The 27,391-nt window shown below is 43.2% G+C and overlaps 1 protein-coding gene across 50 annotated transcripts in view; it reads right to left on the reverse strand.

The window, feature by feature from the left end:
- The window catches only part of ANKMY1 (ankyrin repeat and MYND domain containing 1), a 95,545-nt gene that overhangs the window by 59,891 nt on the left and 8,263 nt on the right, over nucleotides 1–27,391 (reverse strand). For 25 of the 50 annotated variants that reach the window (XM_063790979.1, XM_063790973.1, XM_054679652.2 and 22 more), the window contains one exon: nucleotides 1,618–2,090. The exons of 16 other annotated variants lie outside the window; for them this stretch is intronic. In XM_063790979.1, the coding sequence (XP_063647049.1) occupies nucleotides 1,618–2,090 (473 nt within the window). Of the gene's footprint in view, nucleotides 1–1,231; nucleotides 2,091–27,391 lie in introns of all 50 variants that reach the window. 9 more of the 50 variants (XM_054679658.2, XM_063790986.1, XM_054679659.2 and 6 more) reach the window with 2 other exon arrangements.

Genomic DNA, 27,391 nt, shown 5'->3' on the forward strand with positions numbered 1-27,391 from the left:
TGAGTGGATGAATGGGTAGGTAGGTGGGTAGATGAATGGATGGTTGGTTGGATGAATGAATGTTACATGGGTGGATTGATGGATGAATGGATGGGTGGGTGGATGAATGGTGCATGAGTAGACTGATGAATGGATGGGTGGGTAGGTGAATGGGTAGGTGGGTGGGTAGATGAATGTCTGGCTAGATGAATGGATGTTGCATGGGTGGATTGATGGATGACTGGATGGGTGGGTGGGTGTATGAATGGGCAGGTGGGTGGGTAGATGAATGGATGGCTGGATGAATGGATACTGCATGCATGAATTGATGGATGAATGGATGGGTGGGTGGGTGGATGAATGGGTAGGTGTGTGGGTAGATGAACAGATGCCTGAAAGAATGGATGTTGCATGGGTGTACTGATGGATGAATGGATGGTAGGTGGGTGGGTGCTTGGGTGGGTGGATGGATTGATGAATGAAAAAGCAGCCACTTATTCTCAGAAAATATGCATTCTGAAACAGTTTAGTGACATCTGAGGTCAATATTTAGGAAAGGAATTAAAGTGTTCTTGAATATTTTAACTGTTAAAAATTAAACACTTCAACCGGGCACGGTGGCTCACGCCTATAATCCCAAAACTTTGGGAGGCTGAGGCGGGTGGATCATGAGGTCAGGAGTTCAAGACCAGCCTGGCCAATATGGTGAAACCCCGTCTCTACTAAAAATACAAAAATTAGCTGGGCGTGGTGGCAGGCACCTGTAATCCCAGCTACTCGGGAGGCTGAGGCAAAGAACTGCTTGAACCCAGGAGGCGGAGGTTGCAGTGAGCCAAGATCGCGCCACGGCACTCCAGCCTCGGTGACAGAGTGAGACTCTGTGCCTGCCCCCACCCCCCCCCCCAAAAAAAATTAAACACTTCTCCTTAGGTAGTGGCTGACTTTTCTGGAGCTCTGGGTAGGGTAGGAGGGTTTTTGGAAGACCAACAGAGCAGAGCATCTTTTGACACCATCCTTGGACAAGTCAAAGGCCTGCCTGGGCCCCAACACCACTACTGCCCTGTGCTCCCACCCTTGGCTCTCATGCAGATCCCTTACCACCATATAACAGTAACAACAAACCCTGCTCTCCATGTCAACCGAGAGGAGACTTGGCCCATAGAACACCTAGGCGCTGATGCAATGGTGGGGGCAGGGCACTAGCTATGGCCTGCACAAGGGGAAACGCACAGGGCCCAGGGCCAGGACTCACCATTAGCTCCACGGGCTCAGGAGATTCTCCCCAGCCACATCCCCCCACCAGGTTCCACACCAGCCTCGGGACTCCCCTGGCTGCATGTTCACCAAACCACCTTCTGATCACTCCTGTCCCCAAGAGTGGGCAGGTGGGATCCTGAGACCCTCATTCCCCTGCACAGACGTCCAGGGCCCCAGGACCCGGCCTGCCTCCCAGCTCGAGTCAGCAGGGGCTTTCCCTCCCTTCATTATCGCCCACATCAGTCACTTAATGGGAGGAGTGTGTTTAGGTCACTCTGAGGGAGCACTGTCAGTGGCAGCTGGCCGGGGACCTCAGGAACCTGCCTAGGGCAGCCTGCACAGTGCAGGGCCCTAGGGGAGGAGCAGTAGCAGACTAGTCACCTGAACTTGTAAGTTTGCTTCTGGATTTTGACCAACAAAGGGGTCTCATTGATTATGAACCACGGTTCTCCATCCTCAACGAACGGAGGAATTTCATTGAGGAAGATGCGGGTGTCCAGCTCTTTGCGGAAAGAGCTTGTCATGGGCAGGTGGTCACTGTTGGTCGAGTAGACGTACATTTCTGGAGGCAGCGTTAGGTTGTCATTCAGAAGAAACCGCTTATAGTCATAGAAAAAGGGGTCCTGTCCCTCCTGCAGTCCCCACTCCGTTTTCTCCTCTTCTGAGAGGCTGATCCTGGCAGGGCTGTGGGTGATGAAGCTGGAGAACTCAGGGTATCTGAGGAGGGAGAAGCCACTGGGAATCTGGGTGCACAGCTTGATGAGCTGCTCTCGGAACCACAGCCCCACGTCCTGGCTGCCATCGGGGTAGGTCTCGACGCCTGGCCCAAACCGCTGGTCCGCTTTGTACAGCCCCTGCCAAGGAAGCGCAATAGGCCGAGGAGAGATGACGCGACCCAGCTGCACATGTGATCATGTTTGTAACGTCAAAAGAAATCCCAAAAAAGAAAACTTTCCCAAGAAATGCATGCATTCACCCAGTAAACATCTCTGGAGGCTTAGGCTGTGCTGCCCAGGGACCGAGGCGGACCAGCTCTCCCGAGGAACAGGAAGGAGGGCACTCCAGAGAGTGCATGGAGGGGCAAGGGGGCAGCCAGGGAGGTCTCAGTGGCCTCTGAGGTGAGGACATGATGGAAGTCTCATGGTGAAAGCGTGTCAGAGGTGCCAGGTCTGGGTTCAATTAGGGAACCCAGCCCAAACACCCCAACAGGCTGGGGCAGCAGTGGGTGGGGAGGACGTATGCAGGCAGCAGGTCAGGTATGACCCAACAAGGGACAGGAGAAGGAGGAGGAGATAGAGGAAAGGAAGAGGAGGAGGAGGAAGGAGGGAAGAGCAGGAGAGGAGGCCAAAGGGAGGAGGGGAGGAGCGAAGGGAAGGAGAAAGAGGGGGACAGAGGAAGAAGGGGAGCCAATCCTTGCTTCCAGGAACCCAGCAGCTCCCAGGCCTTTGCATGTAGGCAGTGGAGGCCACAGTGCAAGAGAGGAAGAAAGCACCCAGGAGGGCCTCACAAAACAACCAGTGAGCGGCCACTGCCAGGTGCCCAGGGCAGGGAGCACAGTCAGGGGCCTGCTGCCCAGGGGAGGTGCATCTTCCTGAGATGGCATTGAAGGATGCCTGGAGGGCACGGTGGGCAGAGGAGACAGCACAGGAAAAGGCACTGAGGCCTGCAACAGTGGGTGGCAGGGACGCTTCCCTCCCTGGGGCCCGCATGCTCATCCATGAAATAGGAATACTCCCATCTCAGAGGTCTCCACCTGATGTGGTTTGGATCTGTGTCCCCACTCAAATCCCAACCCACCCAAATCCCACGTCAAATTGTACTCCCAGTGTTGCAGTGGGGCCTGGTGGGAGGTGACTGGATCATAGGGGTGTATCCTTCATGAGCGGTTTAGCACCATGCCCTTGGTGCTGCCCTCCTGATAGGGCATTCTCGCGAGATCTGCTTGTTTAAAAACATGTGGCACCTCCTCCCCCACTTGCTCCTGCTCCCACCACATGATGTGCCTGCTCCCCGTTCACCTTCCAACATGACCGGAAGCTTCTTGAGGCTGTCCCAGCCATGCTTCCTGTACAACCTGCAGAACCATGAGCCAATTACACCTCTTTTCTTTATAAATTACCCAGCCTCAGGTATTTCTTTGCGGCAACGTGAGAATGGCCTAATACACCACCCATGCTACACACCCGCCTGAGCATCTCCAGCTGCAAGCCCAGGCTGGGTGCTTGGGGATGTGTGGCTTCATGAGGCCCCTGCCCACAAGCAGCTTGCAGCTTGCAGCACAAGGAGGCAGAAAATGAAATGAAGGGAAGCGTGCTCGGACTGGCTTTGCTCTGCAAGGGAGTTGGGCAGTGGCACTGTTTCCAGAAGAGCCTTTGGGGTGGCTCAGTGGGGTGGAGGTGGAGAGAAGTGACAGGTGAGGTTGGGCCATAGGCAGGTACCGGGCAGGTCTGGAGGGCCTCATGGGCAGAGCAAGGGGGCTGCACATTCACCCCAGGAGCCTCAGAGAGCCCCTGAGGAGGCGTAAGTCACTGGATCAGATGCGCCAGGAAAAACTTGGGGGTAGAGCAAGAAAAGGGGGGCCATGGGCAAGGAGGCAGCAGCGAGAAAACAGCCCCCATGATTAATGTTGAGGTCAAGGGCGCTATGACCAGGACCCCGTGGTTCTGCTTCTGGGACCCATCATAAGGAAATCACGACAGACGATTGTGAGTGTCGTCACAGACACAGTCACAAACTTGTTCACCATAGCAATATATCTAAGAGCAGATAATAATAATAGTAACCCCAAGGTTAAATAAAGGAGAGTGTGTCCACAGGATGCAAGATAACGCAGGCCTTAGAAAGCCTGATTTTGATATAAATTTACTTTTTGACCAAACAATACCACTTCTAGGAAGGCTGACCAAAGATCACCAGCAAAAGTGCAGAAAGATTCCTGTGCAAGACTATTCACCACAGCTCAGCATGGCACAACAAAGACAGGGAAATGCCCACATCCTCAGTTCTTCCTCAGCAGCTGCATGAAGAGGCAAGTCGGCCTCAAGGAGGAGAACATGGCAGCGCGGTCACGGCCCAGAGGGCACCTCCCACCGCCCACAGGAACGGAGCGTGTGTGCACACTGCTCCTGCTTTGCGAATGCAAAGATGAGCCCCAAGCTATGAAAAGGGCACAGGTGGCAAGGGAGGAACCAAGATGGAGGAGAAAGGGCTCCAAGCCACACTCCTCTGTCCAGACCTTGTTTTCTAGATTTCGCTTTGGAACAATGTAATTTTTTTTGCATGATTAAAAAGCAAAATGGAAGAAAGACATGAAAAATAGAATCCCAAGAAAGCAAAATAAAGCCAGTGGATGCAGCTCTACATCTCAGCGGTGGATTATCCAGAGAGGAATCATTCCACGAGCCCCCAAGCATGGGGATGAGTGCACCCTGCTGTGGGATGAGCCCTGGGGACAGAGAGTAGCAGGGAAGCCTTGCACTGTTTCTAGTCATCATCATGGTAGCAATAGCTCTGTCTGGTTTTTGTTATTGTGACGCCACCGTACATATGTTATGAGAAAAAGCAAACAAGAACTTTTGTCAATGATTAGAAACCAAGATTTTTAAATCTAAGAGAAAAGAAATGCACTACCACAGCTGTAAGGTAAAAGCCTGGACTCCTAAACTGGAATTGGAAATATCAGTATGAAAATGCATTTTTTCATTAAAAAGAGTCTTTTCTGGATCGTTCTACTGAAAAAGTCTAGAAATAACTAGCCAATGTGGTAGTAATGAGCACCCAAATTATGGTCTCCAAGTACCATGTCCCACTCAATAGATAAACAACTGATTGCAGGTTCAGAGCAGAAAATGTACTAAGGAGCCTGGAACTTCTTGCCACAGCAGAAAGCAAGAAAGCTATGCATATTCATGTCTACAGGCACATGCCAGGATAAAAAAAAGAAAACTATCAACACTGGAACACCTGCTGGAGATATGTCAGAATCTCAAAAGCTAAAGAGGCCATCCCTGGCCGAGGATGGGACAATTTGGGCATCCAAAAGCCTAATAACTTCAGTGGACTGAAACACATCAAATAGATTAAAATCTATACATTCATAAAGAATCCAAAAAGAGAAACTAACACTCTGATCGCCATTGAAGGGTGTCAGGAGACCCAATCTCCACAAAAAAATTTACAAATTGTGCTGGTGTGATGACGCACACCTGTAAGCCCAGCTACTCAGAGGCTGAGTTGGAAGGCTCGCTTGAGACCAGAAGTTCAAGGCTGCAGTGAGCTATGATCACACCACTGCACTCCAGCCTGGGCAACAGAGTGAGACCCTGTCTCAATAAATACATAAATAGAATAATAAAATAAAGTAAAAAAAAAAAAAGTCATTGTTAAGAAAAGTGAAAAGGTAAGCCACTACTGGGATAAAATATTTATAAGTATCAGAATATATATAAAGAACTCTGTAAGTCCATAAGAACATAAATAACCCAATTAATAATCAGTAAAACAAATAAACACTTCACCATAGAAGATATGTAGATAACAAATAAGAATATGAAAAAATGTCCAACATCATTAGTCACTGGAGCACTAAAAATTCAAACCATAATAACATACCACATACACCCATGAGAATGGCTAAAATAAAAAGACTGGCAATACCAAGTGTCGACAAGGATGTGAAACAAGTGGAACTTTCGTATCTTGATGACTAAATGCAAAACGGCACAGTCGCTTTGAACAACAGTTTGGCCATTTCTTATAAAATGTACCATACACTTACTGTTTTGACCAGCAACCCCACTCTTGGGTATTTATCCAAGTGAAAACAAAGATATATGTCCACTTCCAATCAACCGTTCTGGGCAGCTTTATTCATAGAAACCAAAAATTTGGAAGAAGCCAAATATGCATTTATTGGTGAACCAATAAAAATTTTGTGTTATATCCATGCAATGGAATACTACCCCATAATTTTTTTAAATTGACTGAAATATGTAAAACATGTATGAGTCTCAAAAGAATCATGCCGTAAGCAAAAGAAATCAAACATAAAATACTACACCCAGTAAAATTGTATGTATATAAAATTATAGAAGCAGGGAAACAACAATGACAAAAAGCAGATTAGTAGTTGTCAATGGCTAGAGGGTGGAGGTAGGGGTTTACTATAAAGGAGCTGGAAAAAATTCTGGGGGATGATAGAAATATTCTAAATCATGATCAAGGTGGTAGCGAAATGACTATGCATTTGCTCAAAATTCACTGAGTTGGTTACTTAAAATCAGTAAATCATGTTGCATGCAAATTTTATCTCAATAAAACTGACTAAAAAATGGAAAAAATACTAAGAAAATAATTTTAGTGGAAGAATAGCATGTTCAATATATAAAAATGGAAGACACAGAAATGAGACATAGAGGGTATTGTGAGTAGGTCTAACATACCTGCAATTCGAGTACCAGAGAGAGAGGAGAGAGAATGAGGCACAGGCAATATCTGAAGAAATAACAGTTGAGAATTTTCCAGATCCACAAATGGAAACATCACATTGAAACTGTAGAAAACCAAAGAAAGACAAAACCTCAAAGCAGCCAAAGAAGAGACAGAATATATTCAAAAGAGCAATAGGCTGACAGCTGACTTCTCAACAGCAAAGATGGAAGCCAGGAAACGATGGAGTAGAATCTTCACTGTGCTCAAGAAAATAACTGTCAACCTAGAACTCTGTCCTGTGGGGATATTCTTCAAGAACTGAGGCAAAAACAATTGATTCTCAGACAAGCAAAAACTGACAGAATACCATCTTCAAATACACATTCAAATTCTAAGGGTATTCTTCAGGCAGAAAGAAAGTGACACTTTGGGGAAGGCAATTGTACAAAAAAAGTAATTAATTAAATTCAGGGAGAGTGACCCTTGATAAAAGACCAGAAACACAAGAAGGAGTAAGGGCAGAGAAGGTGACAATACCTGGGTAAGTCTAAAAATGCTGACTATAATAAGTTCTCAGAGAGACTAGATAGATAGACATAGATATAAAGCCACTCTTATTAGGGGTATGACTAACATGTAAAAAGCTGCACATACATGTATACACTTGATGAGTTTAGGAGTAAGTTTACAGCCATGAATCCATCACCACCATGAAGGCCACAGAAATATCCATCACCACCCAAAGTTTCCTCCAATCCCCCCTATATATGTCCTCAAATTCCTGGGCTCAAGCGAGCCTCCCACCTCAGACTCCTGAGTAGCTAGGACTACAGGTGCACGCCATCATGCCCAACTAATTTTTCTTATTTTTATTTTGTAGAGATGAGGTCTCACTATTGCTCAGGCTGGTCTTGAACCCCTGGCCTCAAGTGATCCTCCTGCCTTGGCCTTCCAAAGTATTAGGATTACAGGCATGGGCCCCCACATCTGGGCCCCTTATATATTTTTAATGGATCCCAGTAGCAGCATAGAATTCAAAAAGGGATAAATGGAGTTAAAAAATAGTCTAAGTTTCATAAATTTTCCTGGAAAATTAAACGTATCTATAAATACTAGAATCAGTGTATCAAGAATGCATGCTGTAATTTTTAGGGTGTTGCTAAAATAATAGAAAAAGAGTGTATAACTTTGAAACTGATAATGTGAAAACAAGATTGTTTTTTAAAATACCATATCCACCCAAATGAAGATGAGAAAAAAGAGAAGAAATGTATAACAGGTGGAACAAAGAAAAACTGCATAATAAGATAGCAGACGTAAAACAAGTATATTACTATGAGATATACATGGTCTAAAATCAGAGTTGTACAAAAGAAAAATCATGAGCTAAGTATATAATTTAAAATTTTTACAGTAAGTAAATGGAAGCTGGTAGAATTATTTTTTAAAAATATTTTTATTTAACTCAATCTTTCTAAAATATCATTTCAACATATATTTAATATTCAAAATTGTTGATGTATCTTACATTCTTTTTTCTTAATAATTCTTCAAGATCTGGTGTGTGGTTCACATTCACAGCACCCCTGAACTTGGCCCAGCCACATTTCAAGTGCTCAGGAGACATGCATGGCTAGTGGCCACCACGTTGGACAATGCGGGTCTAAATGACCAGTGACAATTATTGGGCTGGATTTCAATAAACACACACACACACACACACACACTTTTTTTAGGTAAAGTGATGCGTCATGAAAAAAATACAAAAAAATGTAAAATGAAGAAATATCTAAAACATAATGAAACAGAAAGGTTGAAAGTAAAGTTACAGAGAAAGACGCATCACAGGAAAAATACTGGAGTCCTTCCGTATCTGCAGTTTTGCTTTCCACAGTTTCAGTTACTCATGGTCAACCATACTCCAAAAATACTAAATGGACAATTCCAGAAATGAACAATTCATAAGTTTTAAATTACATGCCATTCTGCGTATTGAGATGAAATCTCACAGCATCCTGCCTAGTCCTGCCTGAGATGTGAATTGTGCCTTTATCCAGCTTCTCCATACTCCACACACTGTCCACCCACTCGTCACTTAAACCTAGTATATATAAGGCTTGATGCTATCCACAGTTTCAGGCATCCACTGGAGCTTATCCACAGTTTCGGGCATCCACTGGGGCTCTTGACATGCATCCTCGCCTAGAAGGCAGGACTTGACTCCTGTAATCCCAGAAAGCTAACGTAGCCTTGTTAATATCTACAAATTAGACTTTGGGTCATAAAGCATGACAAGAGATTTTTTTAGTGGCTCATGCCTGCAATCCTAAACCTTTGGGAGGCTGAGGCAGGAGGAACACTTGAGCCCGGGAGTTTGAGACCAGCCTGGGCAACATAGTGAGAACTCTACAAAACATAAAAGAATTAACCCAGCATGGTGATGCATGCCTGTGGTCCCAGCTCCTAGGGAGGCTGAGGTGGGAGGATCACCTGATCCAAGGAGGTCAATGCTGCAGCGAGCCGTGGTCGCACCACTGCACCCCAGCCTGGGCAACACAGCAAGACCCTGTGTCAAAGATGATCACTTCATCATAATAATAGATTCAACCTACAGGGAGATATACTAATTCAAAAGTTTGACTCTTCTAACAATATGGTCTCAAAATAAATAAAGCAAAATTTGACAGAATTATAAGAATAATAAATCCACAATCACAGTGAGAGATTCTAACATACCTTTCTCAGTCATCAATGGAATGAGCAGTCAAAAAAAGCATATTGGATTTAGACAAGATGGGGCATGGTGGCTCACACCAATAATCCCAGCACTTTCGGAGGCTGAGGTGTGAGGATCACTTGAGCCCAGGAGTTCAAAACCAACCAGGGCAACATAGCAAGACCCCATCTCTACAAAAATAAAATTATCAGGGTGTGATGGTGCATGCCTACGGTCCCAGCTACTCAGGAGGCTGAGGCAAAGGATTGCTTGAGCCTGGGAGGTCAAGGCTGCAGTAAGCTGTGTCGATGAAAAAAGTCAAACTGTGTGAAATGTTTTAAGAGATTTATTCTGAGCCAAATGTGAGTGACCATAGCCCATGACACAGCCCTCAGGAGGTCCTCAGAACATGTGCCCAAGGTGGTTGGGGTACAGCTTGGTTTTATATGTTTTAGGGAGGCATGAGACATCAAACAAATACATTTAGGAAATACATTGGTTTAGTTCAGAAAGGTGGAACAAATCAAAGTGGGGGCTTTCAGGCTGCAGGTAAATTTAAATATTTTCTGGTTGACAATTGGTTGAGTTTATCTGAACCCAGTTTACTTGGGATCAATGGAAAGGAATGTTCAGGTTAAGATAAAGAACCAAGTTTTATTGTGCAGAGAGAGAGCAGGTTGTAAAATGTTTCTTATGGGACCTAAAAGCGTGCCTGGCTCTTAGCTGATTATCTCCTGCATTGGAAAGAAAGGAAGGAAAACAAAGGGGAAAGGGGATTCTCTATAGAACGTGGATTTTTCCCACAAGAGACTTTGCAGGGCAATTTCAAGGTATGACAAGGAAATGTATTTTGAGGATAAATATTCTTTTCTTGTCACATAATGTTATACCAGAGTCAGATTGAAAGTAAGTCATGATATATAGGGTCAAACAAAACCCATCTGGTAAGAATTTGTGGTTTGTAGGACATGACTCCCTAGACCCCTTAGGTAGGAATTTGGGCAAGATTTTTAAAAAATCAGAGTTTAGTCCTCAGCTGTGATCACGCCACTGCACTCCAGCCTGGGTGACAGAGCAAGACCCTGCCCCCACCCCCACCACACCCCCCTAAATAGTAAAGTCTAACACAAATAGTAAAAGTGACCCAAGCACATATAAAGACTATGCTCACTAACTGCAAAATGCATATTCTTTTCATAAATACAAAAACATTTAAAAAGTTGGCCAAAGTCTGGGTCATAAAGCAAGTCTCTAAGTTTCAAAGAACTGCAACCATACAAGGCACACAAGAATGCAGAAAATCAATAACAAAAAACTATCTAGAGCCTGAACACTAAGCAATACTCCTATAAGATAAACCATGGGTCCAGAGGAAATCACAACAGAAATGAGAACATATTTTGAACTGAATCAAAATAATATAACCAAATTTTGGATTACAGAGCCATGCTTAGAAAGAATATATATCATTAAATATGTACATCAGGTAAGAAGAAAACTAGAATATCAATAAGTGAGAAAAGAAAAGCAAATTCTTTTTTTTTCTTTTGGAAAAAATCGATGAACTGGATAAGAAAATAGAATCAAATGGCATGCTCAACTGAGCTGAAGGCTGTTTCTTTGGGGAAAATGAATAAAATTGACACCTCCCTGGCAAGACTAGCCAGAGGAAAAACGGAGGGCACAGAAACATGAAAAGGGGCACAGCAGCGCCACTCACTTAGGGAAAGGCCATTTCAGGCCACAATGCAATGCCACTGCATGACTACTAGAGAGGCAAAAACTAAAGTAACAGTGACAAGACCAGGTGGTAATAAGAATTCAGAGATTCAAACCCTTGAAGCAACAGAGCAAGACCCTGTCTCTAAAAACAAACAAAAAACAATTGAGCAGTAACATAAGATGTATTGCATTGCCTTTCTCTTCTCTACAAGAAAATATTACATATGAAGAGGCAGCTAAAGATTAGACAGTCAAAAAATATACAAGAAGTCTTATAGAGGTGGATCAGGCAGTTAATAAAAAGACTATGCTTTTTCCCTGGATTCTATAATATTTATTGAATGCAGCCACTTTCTTAAATGTATAACTTATTGTAATTTTTTCTCATGCTAAATATTCATTTTGATTTTTTAAAATTATTTTTCTTTTTAAAATAAATAGAGAGAGGGTCTCACTATGTTGCCCAGGCTAGTTTCAAACTCCTGAGCTCAAGCAATCCTCTTGCTTCAGCCTCCCAAAGTGCTGGGATCACAGTCGTGAGCCACCGTACCCATCCAAATATTCACTTTCAACGAAAAAGAAAAAAAAGAAGAAAAAGAAAAGAAAAAAACAGCACAGCAAGAAAAACTGTATCTCACAGCAGCCTGAGGAATGTGAGGTCGGCTAAAGTGATGAGGCCCAGAGAGACCAGCAAGAGACTTCAGTCAGGCCCCCACCCTCACCTGCAGCCAGGCCCAGGGTAATTGTTTCAAGGCCTTTTGTTTTTCCTTTCTTTACCTATAGTTTCCAGATTTGCTGATAAGTTACCCAAAATGTTATCACAAGTTCCATAATGTGACCCTCGCCTATTGTCTTCATGTTTGTAGGATTTCCAATACAAAAAACAATATCCAGTCAATAGCTCCTGTAATTTTAATGTAAATTCTTGGTAAATAACTTAAGAATTTCCCCTTCTTTTTTCCTTTAAAACCTCACTTGTAACTGCTGCTAATTGGAGCATCTATTCAGGGCAACTTGAATGTATCTCTCTATGGCTGCAGTCCTCAAACCTTGCAGTCCTCAAAACTCTACTCACATTAAATTTTGCCTCAGTCTCTTCCTTTAGGGTGACAACAACCACTTGGTTAAGCAGTCACCACATGACCCCACAGTCCCACTCCCAAGTATCTTCCCAAGCGACACGGAGACCTGTGCTTCATGTTGACATGTACAAAAACAACGAAGTGTGTATGTCTATAATGGTGTTAAATCAAGTGTAGCCTAAAGCTGCCTCCTTACATATTTCAGTTTGGCCTAAAGGTTTTTCTGCACGCTGTGAACCACAACAAGTGGAGGTGTAAACTGGTCATAGCCCACACCTGCGCCAATCGCTGAGTTTTGGCCAATCAAATGTAGCCACTGTTCAAACCATGTTCAAATAAGGCAAACACTGAGCTGCAACCAATCCAGCTGCTTCTGTACCTCGCTTCTCTTTTCTGTATTTCACCTTCCTTTTGCTGTCCATACATTTTCTTCCACCACGTGGCTGCGCTGGAGTCTCTCTGAATCTGCTGTGATTCTGGGGGCTGCCTGATTCATGAATCGTTCATTGCTCAATTAAACTCCTTTAAATTTAATTTGGCTTAAGTTTTTCTTTTAACAATGGTGAGAGGTGACAACGTGCTAGCAGCCCTCGCTCGCTCTTGGCGCCTCCTCTGCCTCCGCGTCCGCTCCCGCCGCACTTAAGGGGCCTTTCAGCCTGCCACTGCGCCGTGGGGGCCCCTCTCTGGGGCTGGCCGAGGCCGGAGCCGGCTCCCTCTGCTTGCAGGGAGGTGTGGAGGGAGAGGCGCAGGCGGGAAATGGGGCTGCGGGTGGCGCTCACGGGCCAGCGTGAGTTCTGGGTGGGCGTGGGCTCGGGGGGCCCACACTCAGAGCCACCAGCCGGTGCCACTTGCCCCGGGCAATGAGGGGCTTAGCAACTGGGCCAGAAGCTGTGGAGGGTGCGCCAGGTCCCTCAGCACTGCCAGCCCGCCAGCGCTGCACTCGAATTCTCGCGGGGACTCAGCTGCCTCCCCACGGGGCAGGGCTCGGGACCTGCAGCGTGCCATGCCGGAGCGCCCCCACCTCCTGCACCGCCCGAGCCTCCCAGACAGGCGCCGCCCCCTGCTCCACAGCTCCCCAGTCCCATCCACCACCCAAGGGCGGAGGAGTGTGGGCATGCAGTGAGGCACTGACGGGCACCTGCCCCAGTGGCCCTGGCGTGCGATCCACTAGGCAAAGCCAGCTGAGCTCCTGAATCTAGTGGGGTCTTGGAGAACTTTTGTGTCTAGCTAAAGGATTGTAAATGCACCAGTGAGCACTCTGTGTCTAGCTCAAGGTTTGTAAATGCACCAATCAGCACTCTGTGTCTAGCTTGGGGTTTGTGGATGCACCAATCAGTACTCTGTATCTAGCTAATCTGGTGGGGACTTGGAGAACTTTTATATCTAGCTATAGAATTGTAAATGCACCAATCAGCACTCTGTGTCTTGCTCAGGGATTGTAAACGCACCAATCAGCACTTTGTCAAAATGGACCAATCAGCTCTCTGTAAAATGGACCAATCAGCAGGATGTGGGTGGGGTCGGATAAGGGAATAAACGCAGGCTGCCTGAGGCAGCCAGCGGCAACCCACTGGGGTCCCCTTCCACACTGTGAAAGCTTTGTTCTGTCGCTCTTTGCAATAAATCTTTCTGCTGCTCACTCTTTGGGTCCCCACTGCGTTTATGAGCTGTAACACTCACTGCAAAGGTCTGCAGCTTCACTCCTGAGGCCAGCGAGACCACAAACCCACTGGGAGGAACGAACAACTCCGGACCGGAGGAACAAACAACTCCAGACGCACCGCCTTAAGAGCTGTAACACTCACCGCGAAGGTCTGCAGCTTCACTCCTGAAGCCAGCGAGACCATGAACCCGCCAGAAGGAAGAAACTACGAACACGTCCAAACATCAGAAGGAACAAACTCCGGACACACCATCTTTAAGAACCGTTAACACTCACCACGAGGAGTCTGCGGCTTCATTCTTGAAGTCAGTGAGACCAAGAACCCACCAATTCCGGACACAATAGGATTATTCATAATTGCCAAACACTGGAAACAACTCAAATGTCCTTCATCAGGGGAATAAACTATGGTAGCTCCACACAATGAAAATGTATTAAGCAATAAAAAGGAACAAACTCCTGGAACAAACAGATGAATCTCAAATGCATGATGCTAAGTGTCAGATGCCAGACTCAAAAGGCTGCACATTGTGTGATTTCATTGTAAACTAAAAGTAAGATCCTAATCCCTCTGAACAGACTGAATGGACCTCCTCCTGGCCAAGAGGACCCCAGAAAAACCTGAAAAACTGTGTGCTTAGCCATAGCAGGAAGGGAAGTCAGACATACCTTGCTATACCCCCTCCCTTTTGGAGTTTAGACACAACTGACCAGCACTAATGTTAAAATAGAGACCAGAAGGCTGACAAAACAGACTGTCTATAGCAATAAGATACCCAGTTATAAACAGGACCTAAAGCCATGCATGGCAAGGCCACACCTGCAGGCCATCAATCTTGCTATGTAGCATCCTTAACTTAAAACATTCTTTTGTGCTGACTCCAAGTTTTAGAGCCTTTAACCAACTGTAAATTACAGAGTCCCTGAATCCACCTATAACCTGTAAGCCTCCTCTTCCAGACATCCCACCTTTTTGGACCTAACCAATGTGTGTTTTCCATGTATTGATTTAGGTCTTTGCTGTAGTTCTTGTCTCCCTTAAACACATAAGACTGATCTGACTGCCTCAGGCACACTTTCTCAGGACTCCTTGAGATTGTGTTTCCCTGAGCCATGGTCATGAAACCGACCCAACAGCCCCATAGACAGTTTTTAGGATAAACACAGAAATTGACCCTTCTGGTCTTAAAGCTTGAAACTTTGTTTTATGTGCTTCTTTCCTCAGGAAAGGAAGCCCAGGTCTCTCAAAAAGTGTCAAAGAACTGAAACTCACCAGATCACTGCATCCAATGAGACTCCAGGCCCCTCATTCACCATGATTGCTTCCTTACCCCTCCTGAGTTCCTGTTTTCTTACCCATTGTTACATTTCTTCCCTATCTAAACCCCTAGTTCTATTCAGTCATGGAAATGGATTTGAGACTGAGCCCCAGTCTCCTCCACTGCAGCACCTGATTAAAGCCTTCTTCTTTTGCAATACTCCTGGTCTCAGTGACTGGCTTTCTGAAGGGTGAGCAGCAGGACCTAGACTGAACCCGTGATGTTTCAATAACAGATTCTGGTTCCCTGACAAGGAACGCATTGCTCGTGGATCAGCATTGCTGAAGGCCTGAAGTCTCAGAAGCCCTCCTAAACAGCTGCCAGCCCAATTTTGGCTGGAGGTGAGAGTCTCCGTCTCTCTCTGCCAGCCCCAGAAGCGTTCCTGATTGCCTCAGAAGCACTGTCTTTGAAATTTGACATCTGCATCAAGATAGGTGAGTGTCCTTTGTGGGCCCAAACAGCAGGATCTGCTCCTCTCAATTTGGGAAATTTTTAAAGGAAATTCCATTTGCAGGTTCAACAAGCCCAACTGACTAAGAGAGGAAAGCACCCCAACTGTTTCAGTATGGACACTCCTGAGGGCTTGTTTGTAACTGTGTGTTGTGTGTGTGCCTGGGAAAGTGAGTATCTTTTGTGAGTGCCAGACAGTAGGATCGGCTCTTCTTAATTTGGGAAATTCCAAAGGAATTGTTGTTTGCAGGGTGACCAAGCCCAATCCATGAAGGGAGGAAGCACTCCAACTGTTTCAGTTGGGACACTCTTGGGGCTTCTTTCTTGCTGCAGCAGTTGGATTGTGTTTTGGTGATTGTTTGTGTGTGTGTCGTGGGAAATTAAGCTTCAGTAAACTGATATTCTTTTGTAATACTTTTTGGCCCCAATATTCTTTGGAATTCAGAGTTTGCTGTTCAATGGGAAAGCAAGATTGAGTTCCATGTGGCTTTTATGTTGTTGCTTTTTTTTTTTTTTTTTTGAGACAGAGTCTCACTCTCGCCCAGGCTGGAGTGCAATGGCGCCATCTCAACTCACTGCAAGCTCCGCCTCCCAGGTTCACGCCATTCTCCTGCCTCAGCCTCCAGAGTAGCTGGGACTACAGGTCTGTGCCATCACACCTGGCTAATTTTTTGTATTTTTAGTAGAGACGGGGTTTCACCATGTTAGCCAGGATGATCTTGATCTCCTGACCTCATGATCGGCCTGCCTCGGCCTCCCAAAGCACTGGGATGAGCCACCACGCCGGGCCTATGTTGCTGTTTTAAGCAGGGTTGGGCCAGATTAGTCTGTTTCAGGTGATGTTCTTCTGGGGTGCTGTTTGGCCCAAGTGCTCTTTGGGGTCTGGGGAGGTTTGGCCTTTAAAAATCAAACTGCGGGCCAGGCACAGTGGCTCATGCCTGTAATCCCAGCACCTTGAGAGGCGAAGGTGGGCAGATCACCTGAGGTCAGGAGTTTGAGACCAGCCTGGCCAACATGGTGAAACCCCAACTACTAAAAATACAAAAATTAGCTGGGCGTAGTGGCGTTTGCCTGTAATCCCAGCTACTCAGGAGGCTGAGGCAGGAGAATTGGTGGAACCCAGGGGGCAGAGGCTGCAGTGAGCCAAGATTGTACCACTGCACTCTAGCCTGGGTGACAGCAAGACTCCATCTCAGAAAAAAAAAAAAAAAAGGGCCAGGCATAGTGGCTCATGCCTGTAATCTCAGCACTTTGGGAAGTCAGGGCAGGTGGATTACAAGGTCAGAGTTCAAGACTAGCCTGGCCAAGATGGCAAAACCCCATCTCTACTAAAAATACAAAAATTAGCCGGGTGTGGTGGCAGGCGCCTGTAATCCCAGCTACTCTGGAGGCCGAGGCAGAGAATCACTTGAACCTGGGAGGTGGAGGTTGCAGTGAGCTGATACCGCGCCACTGCACGCCAGCCTGGGCAACAGACCGAGACTCCGTCTCAAAAAAAAAAAAAAATCAAACTGCCATGGAAACTGCTTTACCTAAAATTTTGGTCCACAGCCTTCACTGGATTACCTATTGAGGCTAAGAGAGTTCAGACATGTAAACAAATTCGTAGACTGGTGAGTTTGTATTGCTATCTCACGGAGTTCCAAGGTAAGAGCTATTGAATCTTTGTGTGTGTGTGTGTGTATACATGTCTAGATATGTTTATATATATATATGTATAAATTTATTATGTTATAGGTTGAGTCTACTAAGTTGGTTTATAAATAAAAGAGCACTTATAAATTAAGTAAATAAGTCCAAGCAATTTTCAACTCATAAATTAAGGTAAATTTATGAATTGAAATTAAGTAAATTATTTAATTAAGTAAATTATTTACTTAATTTTCATTAAGTAATAAGTAATTACTTATAATTACTTAATAAAAATATAATTAATAATTAGTTAAGTAATAATTAGTATTAAATAAGTCCAAGCAGTTTTCACGAGATTTAAGTAAATCTTCACTAAACAAACTGGCTTTGAAATTATAGGTAAAATAGGCTGGGCGCAGTGGCTCATGCCTGTAATCCCAGCAATTTGGGAGGCCAAGGCGGGCAGATCACGAGGTTAGGAGATGGAGACCATCCTGGCTAACACGGTGAAACCCCGTCTCTACTAAAAATGCAAAAAAAAAATTAGCCGGGTGTGGCGGCAAGCACCTGTAGTCCCAGCTACTCGGGAGGCTGAGGCAGGAGAATGGCATGAACCTGGGAAGCGGAGCTTGCAGTGAGCCGAGACCGTACCACTGCACTCCAGCCCAGGTGATAGAGCGAGACTCTTTCCCAAAAAAAAAAAAAAAAAAAAATTATAGATAAAATAAAAATAGAAATGTCTTCAGAACTGCCAGCATATATTTTTATCTGGGTTTTATATTTGTCTTTGCTAGATATTTTGAGATATCAGGGTTTGGCACAGAAGGTTATAAAACTATATACCCAGCCAAAACAAAATTATCTTTCTCTGAATTTTTTGATAAGTACGACTAATTTAATGTTGTTACTTTAATGAAAGCAGCTGAATCTTCTGAGTTATTGGTGAAAATACCCATGTAGTTAACTTTAAGGTTCTTATTTAGATGAATACCCAATATTCACAGGTTATAAAATGGTTAACAAGGAAATAAATGATACATAAATAATCTAGATAAACTGCTAAAAATAAAATGTATTTATATACATTATATAAGTGCTATAGGGGAACTTTTTGTGTAATTTGAAACCTTATAATTATTTTTAACGTTCATTAGATACCTAAGTCATTTCCAATGAAGAAAAGGTTATGATATGAGGAAATATGTTTCTAAAAATTGTGGAACTGTTCTCATCTATAAAATGCTAACATCTGATAGTTTGGGATTTCTTGCTTCCTAGGGTTTCACTAAAATGTAAGGTTACTAAGAATAAAAGTTATAGTTAATTATAATTCTGTATATAAAATATACCAAAGAAGATGTGCTGTGAGAAAAAGAATAATTTTGTCCAACTCAGACAATAATCTAAAGGTTAGTTCAAATTATAGAGTTAAAAGGTTATTCATGAAACAAAGTAGAAAGGAACCAGTAAGTAGGGGAAAGAGATGTGAAGAAAGTTATGAATATGAAGATATATATTTGTTAAGGAAGGTTATAAAGAAAAAATAATAATTTTTCATGAGAAAGAAATCTTGTACGGTAAATTTTTGTCCTAAAATGATTGGTTACTTAAAAAAGAAAGAAAATTTAGGACAAATCAGAAAGTCCAAGCATGTCACAGATGGTCTTGTGTAAAGCATATGTAATTTTTTCCTGTTTCTCTGTGTGTCTATCTTCATGCATATGCAGAGAAAATAGAAAGTTGAAAAAGTTTAGATAGTAAAATATTCTTTAAAACCTGATAGAACATTGGAGAAGTTTGGCTAATTAACATTGCTCAAAGTTAAAGGTCTTACTCTTGGGGGGGAGGAGCCAAGATGGCCGAATAGGAACAGCTCTGGTCTACAGCTCCCAGCATGAGCGATGCAGAAGACGGGTGATTTCTGCATTTCCACCTGATGTACCGGGTTCATCTCACTAGGGAGTGCCAGACAGTGGGCGCAGGTCAGTGGGTGCACGCACCGTGCGCAAGCCGAAGCCGGGCGAGGCATTGCCTCACTCAGGAAGCGCAAGGGGTCAGGGAGTTCCCTTTCCTAGTCAAAGAAAGGGGTGACAGACGGCACCTGGAAAATCGGGTCACTCCCACCCGAATACTGCGCTTTTCTGACGGGCTTAAAAAACGCCGCACCAGGAGATTATATCCCACACCTGGCTCGGAGGGTCCTACGCCCACAAAGTCTCGCTGATTGCTAGCACAGCAGTCTGAGATCAAACTGCAAGGCGGCAGCGAGGCTGGGGGAGGGGCGCCCGCCATTGCCCAGGCTTGCTTAGGTAAACAAAGCAGCCAGGAAGCTCAAACTGGGTGGAGCCCACCACAACTCAAGGAGGCCTGCCTGCCTCTGTAGGCTCCACCTCTGGGGGCAGGGCACAGACAAACAAAAAGACAGCAGTAACCTCTGCAGACTTAAATGTCCCTGTCTGACAGCTTTGAAGAGAGCAGTGGTTCTCCCAGCACACAGCTGGAGATCTGAGAATGGGCAGACTGCCTCCTCAAGTGGGTCCCTGACCTCTGACCCCCCGAGCAGCCTAACTGGGAGGCACCCCCCAGCAGGGACAGACTGACACCTCACAGGGCCGGGTACTCCAACAGACCTGCAGCTGAGGGTCCTGTCTGTTAGAAGGAAAACTAACAAACAGAAAGGACATCCACACCAAAAACCCATCTGTACATCACCATCATCAAAGACCGAAAGTAGATAAAACCACAAAGATGGGGAAAAAGCAGAGCAGAAAAACTGGAAACTCTAAAAAGCAGAGCGCCCCTCCTCCTTCAAAGGAACGCAGTTCCTCACCAGCAACGGAACAAAGCTGGACGGAGAATGACTTTGACGAGCTGAGAGAAGAAGGCTTCAGACGATGAAATTACTCCAAGCTACGGGAGGAAATTCAAACCAAAGGCAAAGAAGTTGAAAACTTTGAAAAAACTTTAGAAGAATGTATAACTAGAATAACCAATACAGAGAAGTGCTTAAAGGAGCTGATGGAGCTGAAAACCAAGGCTCGAGAACTACGTGAAGAATGCAGAAGCCTCAGGATCCGATGCGATCAACTGGAAGAAAGGGTATCAGCAATGGAAGATGAAGTGAATGAAATGAAGCGAGAAGGGAAGTTTAGAGAAAAAAGAATAAAAAGAAATGAGCAAAGCCTCCAAGAAATATGGGACTATGTGAAAAGACCAAATCTACGTCTGATTGGTATACCTGAAAGTGACGGGGAGAATGGAACCAAATTGGAAAACACTCTGCAGGATATTATCCAGGAGAACTTCCCCAATCTAGCAAGGCAGGCCAACATTCAGATTCAGGAAATACAGAGAACGCCACAAAGATACTCCTCTAGAAGAGCAACTCCAAGACACATAATTGTCAGATTCACCAAAGTTGAAATGAAGGAAAAAATGTTAAGGGCAGCCAGAGAGAAAGGTCGGGTTACCCTCAAAGGGAAGCCCATCAGACTAACAGTGGATCTCTCGGCAGAAACCCTACAAGCCAGAAGAGAGTGGGGGCCAATATTCAACATTCTTAAAGAAAAGAATTTTCAACCCAGAATTTCATATCCAGCCAAACTAAGCTTCATAAGTGAAGGAGAAATAAAATACTTTACAGACAAGCAAATGCTGAGAGATTTTGTCACCACCAGGCCTGCCCTAAAAGAGCTCCTGAAGGAAGCGCTAAACATGGAAAGGAACAACCGATACCAGCCGCTGCAAAATCATGCCAAAATGTAAAGACCATTGAGACTAGGAAGAAACTGCATGAACTAACGAGCAAAATAACCAGCTAACATCATAATGACAGGATCAAATTCACACATAACAATATTAACTTTAAATGTAAATGGACTAAATGCTCCAATTAAAAGACACAGACTGGCAAATTGGATAAAGAGTCAAGACCCATCAGTGTGCTGTATTCAGGAAACCCATCTCACGTGCAGAGACACACATAGGCTCAAAATAAAAGGATGGAGGAAGATCTACCAAGCAAATGGAAAACACAAAAAGGCAGGGGTTGCAATCCTAGTCTCTGATAAAACAGACTTTAAACCAACAAAGATCAAAAGAGACAAAGAAGGCCATTACATAATGGTAAAGGGATCAATTCAACAAGAAGAGCTAACTATCCTAAATATATATGCACCCAATACAGGAGCGCCCAGATTCATAAAGCAAGTCCTGAGTGACCTACAAAGAGACTTAGACTCCCACACATTAATAATGGGAGACTTTAACACCCCATTGTCAACATTAGACAGATCAATGAGACAGAAAGTCAACAAGGATACCCAGGAATTGAACTCAGCTCTGCACCAAGCGGACCTAATAGACACCTACAGAACTCTCCACCCCAAATCAACAGAATATACATTTTTTTCAGCACCACACCACACCTATTCCAAAATTGACCACATACTTGGAAGTAAAGCTCTCCTCAGCAAATGTAAAAGAACAGAATTATAACAAACTATCCTCTCAGACCACAGTGCAATCAAACTAGAACTCAGTATTAAGAATCTCACTCAAAACCGCTCAACTACATGGAAACTGAACAACCTGCTCCTGAATGACTACTGGGTACATAACGAAATGAAGGCAGAAATAAAGATGTTCTTTGAAACCAACGAGAACAAAGACACAACATACCAGAATCTCTGGGACGCATTCAAAGCAGTGTATAGAGGGAAATTTATAGCACTAAATGCCCACAAGAGAAAGCAGGAAAGATCCAAAATTGACACCCTAACATCACAATTAAAAGAACTAGAAAAGCAAGAGCAAACACATTCAAAAGCTAGCAGAAGGCAAGAAATAACTAAAATCAGAGCAGAACTGAAGGAAATTGAGACACAAAAAACCCTTCAAAAAATTAATGAATCCAGGAGCTGGTTTTTTGAAAGGATCAACAAAATTGATAGACTGCTAGCAAGACTAATAAAGAAAAAAAGAGAGAAGAATCAAATAGATGCAATAAAAAATGATAAAGGGGATATCACCACCAATCCCACAGAAATACAAACACCATCAGAGAATACTACAAACACCTCTACGCAAATAAACTAGAAAATCTAGAAGAAATGGATAAATTCCTCAACACATACACTCTCCCAAGACTAAACCAGGAAGAAGTTGAATCTCTGAATAGACCAATAACAGGAGCTGAAATTGTGGCAATAATCAATAGTTTACCAACCAAAAAGAGTCCAGGACCAGATGGATTCACAGCCGAATTCTACCAGAGGTACAAGGAGGAACTGGTACCATTCCTTCTGAAGCTATTCGAATCAATAAAAAAAGAGGGAATCCTCCCTAACTCATTTTATGAGGCCAGCATCATCCTGATACCAAAGCCGGGCAGAGACACAACCAAAAAAGAGAATTTTAGACCAATATCCTTGATGAACATTGATGCAAAAATCCTCAATAAAATACTGCCAAACCGAATCCAGCAGCACATCAAAAAGCTTATCCACCATGATCAAGTGGGCTTCATCCCTGGGATGCAAGGCTGGTTCAATATACGCAAATCAGTAAATGTAATCCAGCGTATAAACAGAACCAAAGACAAAAACCACATGATTATCTCACTAGATGCAGAAAAGACCTTTGACAAAATTCAACAACCCTTCACGCTAAAAACTCTCAATAAATTAGGTATTGATGGGACATATCTCAAAATAATAAGAGCTATCTATGACAAACCCACAGCCAGTATCATACTGAATGGGCAAAAACTGGAAGCATTCCCTTTGAAAACGGGCACAAGACAGGGATGCCCTCTCTCACCACTCCTATTCAACATAGTGTTGGAAGTTCTGGCCAGGGCAATTAGGCAGGAGAAGGAAATAAAGGGTATTCAATTAGGAAAAGAGGAAGTCAAATTGTCCCTGTTTGCAGACGACATGATTGTATGTCTAGAAAACCCCATTGTCTCAGCCCAAAATCTCCTTAAGCTGATAAGCAACTTCAGCAAAGTCTCAGGATACAAAATCAATGTAAAAAAATCAAAGCATTCTTATACACCAACAACAGACAAACAGAGAGCCAAATCATGAGTGAACTCCCATTCACAATTGCTTCAAAGAGAATAAAATACCTAGGAATCCAACTTACAAGGGATGTGAAGGACCTCTTCAAGGAGAACTACAAACCACTGCTCAAGGAAATAAAAGAGTATACAAACAAATGGAAGAACATTCCATGCTCATTGGGAGGAAGAATCAATATCGTGAAAATGGCCATACTGCCCAAGGTAATTTATAGATTCAATGCCATCCCCATCAAGCTACCAATGACTTTCTTCACAAAATTGGAAAAAACTACTTTAAAGTTCATATGGAATCAAAAAAGAGCCCGCATTGCCAAGTCAATCCTAAGCCAAAAGAACAAAGCTGGAGGCATCACACTACCTGACTTCAAACTATACTACAAGGCTACAGTAACCAAAACAGCATGGTACTGGTACCAAAACAGAGATATAGATCAATGGAACAGAACAGAGCCCTCAGAAATAACGCCGCGTATCTACAACTATCTGATCTTTGACAAACCTGAGAAAAACAAGCAATGGGGAAAGGATTCCCTATTTAATAAATGGTGCTGGGAAAACTGGCTAGCCATATGTAAAAAGCTGAAACTGGAGCCCTTCCTTACACCTTATACAAAAATCAATTCAAGATGGATTAAAGACTTAAACGTTAGACCTAAAACCATAAAAACCCTAGAAGAAAACCTAGGCATTACCATTCAGGACATAGGCATGGGCAACGACTTCATGTCTAAAACACCAAAAGCAATGGCAACAAAAGCCAAAATTGACAAATGGGATCTAATTAAACTAAAGAGCTTCTGCACAGCAAAAGAAACTACCATCAGAGTAAACAGGCAACCTACAAAATGGGAGAAAATTTTCACAACCTACTCATCTGACAAAGGGCTAATATCCAGAATCTACAATGAACTCAAAACAAATTTACAAGAAAAAAACAAACAACCCCATCAAAAAGTGGGTGAAGGACATGAACAGACACTTCTCAAAAGAAGACATTTATGCAGCCAAAAAACACATGAAAAAATGCTCACCATCACTGGCTATCAGAGAAATGCAAATCAAAACCACAATGAGATACCATCTCACACCAGTTAGAATGGCAATCATTAAAAAGTCAGGAAACAACAGGTGCTGGAGAGGATGTGGAGAAACAGGAACACTTTTACACTGTTGGTGGGACTGTAAACTAGTTCAACCATTGTGGAAGTCAGTGCGGTGATTCCTCAGGGATCTAGAACTAGAAATACCATTTGACCCAGCCATCCCATTACTGGGTATATACCCAAAGGACTATAAATCATGCTGCTATAAAGACACATGCACACGTATGTTTATTGTGGCATTATTCACAATAGCAAAGACTTGGAACCAACCCAAATGTCCAACAATGATAGACTGGATTAAGAAAATGTGGCATATATACACCATGGAATACTATGCAGCCATAAAAAATGAGTTCACATCCTTTGTAGGGACATGGATGAAATTGGAAATCATCATTCTCAGTAAACTATCGCAAGAACAAAAAACCAAACACCGCGTATTCTCACTCATAGGCGGGAATTGAACAACGAGAACACATGGACACAGGAAGGGGAACATCACACTCTGGGGACTGCTGTGGGGTGGGGGGAGGGATAGCATTGGGAGATATACCTAATGCTAGATGACGAGTTAGTGGGTGCAGCATACCAGCATGGCACATGTATACATATGTAACTAACCTGCACATTGTGCACATGTACCCTGAAACTTAAAGTATAATAATAATAAATTTGAAAAAAAAAGGTCTTACTCTTGATGAAGGTAAATTTTTGATCTTAAATTAACTTTTTTTGGATATTAGGCTTCCTGAAGTCCAAGAAAGACATATTAGGCTTATTTGTTATATTAGAATTATACCAGAAGCATTGTAAATTGTGAGGTGGTATTTAACTTTCTTTGGGTTATATTTATATACATGTTATTAATATGTGTTCCAGGATTTATGACATTCTTGAAATTCTAATATGTTTAAATATATGTTGTCAACAATAGTTAATGATTATTATGTTAAATTGTTGTATGACACAGAAATAACCAAATTTCCTTGTCATCTCTATCTTTTGACTATGGCTGCCTTAAGACTTTTGTCATCCACAATTGTTTTGCTTTGATCTTTCTCAAAAAAAGTGACTTGTAATCAGCTACCGTCCAGGGCTTGCTTTCTTTGGGGGAGTTCCTGAAAAGGACTATTGAATTCAGGTGTCTGATAACTTTGGCGATTGTGCCACTGGATGAGAGAGAAAACTTCCACTGCACTAATTGGAAGGCCGATGTGTTCATAAACATTGCTCACCCAATATGACACAGGGCAGGAGCTGACTGCATGGACTCAGCTAACAGAACACTGGAATGCTTTTTATGTTTTTTTTTTTTTGAAATATTGCTGATTCTTCTTTTGTCTTCAGAGTCAGGATAATTTTTTTCTTTTGAGCTATTCATAACCTTGAAATATACTTTAAGTGTACTGAGTAGAGTATACATTTGTAAACAAAATTTGAGTCATATTTCTCTCTGCCTAATTTCTCCAGAATTTTTAAACTATTTGTGAATATTCTTAATTCATGGCAACGTGTTTGTTTGCATATGTTTAATAAGAATCTGTTTTATTTTATAATGGGACACAGCTGGGGGAACTGGTTATTTTCCCAAGGCTTTAACTGAAATGGCCTTGCGAGAGGTTCCAGCGAAGCCAGTTTAGGACAGCCTATGCGAACCACAGTTCTTGCTGTGCTTTGTGTGGGTGATCAGGGCACCAGGAAACTGAAGCTTATTTTGCAAGTAGGTTGTCCTACTGTTATTTGTCTTTGATGCAAGTGGGGGAATGGAAAGAGATTGCCTTTTAGAAGAAAACTCTATTTAGATTAACCTTTGATTCCTAAGTGACCACATGGTCACCCATGGTATGGAGCTGCCCACAATGCCCCTGCTCAGCATGGAGCAGCCAGAAAGACCCACAACCTGATTCCCCATGGTTGAGGAACTGATAAACAAAAAGCGGGGACTGAAACCAGCCCAGTAATCCTACAGAGAGTTGTTTCCAGATAAACATAGAAATTGACCCTTCTGGTCTTAAAGCTTGAAACTTAAATTTGTTTTATCTGAGTTTCTTCCTCAGGAAAGACCTTCAGGCCTCTCAAAAAGTATCAAAGAGCTGAAACTCCTCTCAGAAAGTATCAAAGAACTGAAACTCACCAGACCATGGCATTCAATGTGACTCCAGGCCCTTTGTTCACCATGACTGCTTCCTCACCCCTCCCAAGTTCCTGCTTTCTCACACATTATTACATTTCTTCCTTGATATATAAACCCCTAGTTTTAGTCAGGGGGATGGATTTGAGATTAAGCTCCCATCTCTTCAGCTGCACCTCCAAATTACAGCCTTCTTCCTTGGCAATACTCATTGTCTCAGTGATGGGCTTTCTGTGCAGGAAGCGGAAAGATCTAGAGCGAACCCCTGGTGTTTCAGTAACAGCCACTCATATTGGCTCAGAATAAACCTCTTTAAAATATTTTGCAGAGTTTGTTTTTTTTCTGTTGACACCATTAATATGGCATTCTCACAAGGGCAAAATTCTAGGCCAAAATAGATCAGCCACAGTTTGTTGAAGGAGACATTTATTACAAAGGCCATGGCAATATTTTGAGGGTGATGGAACTGTTTGTATATCCTGACTACAGTAGTAGTTACACAACCCTGTAATTGTCAAAAATTTCAGAACTATATATTAAAATGGGTGAATTTTACTGTAAATAATACCGTAATAAAAGGGAGAAAGGCATCTGTATTTGAAAGACTAGGCATGTTCTCCATTTAAAAAGGCACATTTCAAACATGTGTACAGTGATCCAGTTTACATATTTAAAAATAAACACGTGCGTTTCTTAAATCTAAAGGATATATAACAATTTGCTAGTATCCCTCTGGGGAATAAAATGCAAGAAGGCTTTTATTTTCAGTCTATATCCTTGTTATTGGTACCATTTTAATCATTAAAAGTAAAAAAGCTACTT

The sequence above is a fragment of the Pan troglodytes genome, chromosome 13 (genome assembly GCF_028858775.2).
Source record: "Pan troglodytes isolate AG18354 chromosome 13, NHGRI_mPanTro3-v2.0_pri, whole genome shotgun sequence".
NCBI lineage: Eukaryota > Metazoa > Chordata > Mammalia > Primates > Hominidae > Pan > Pan troglodytes.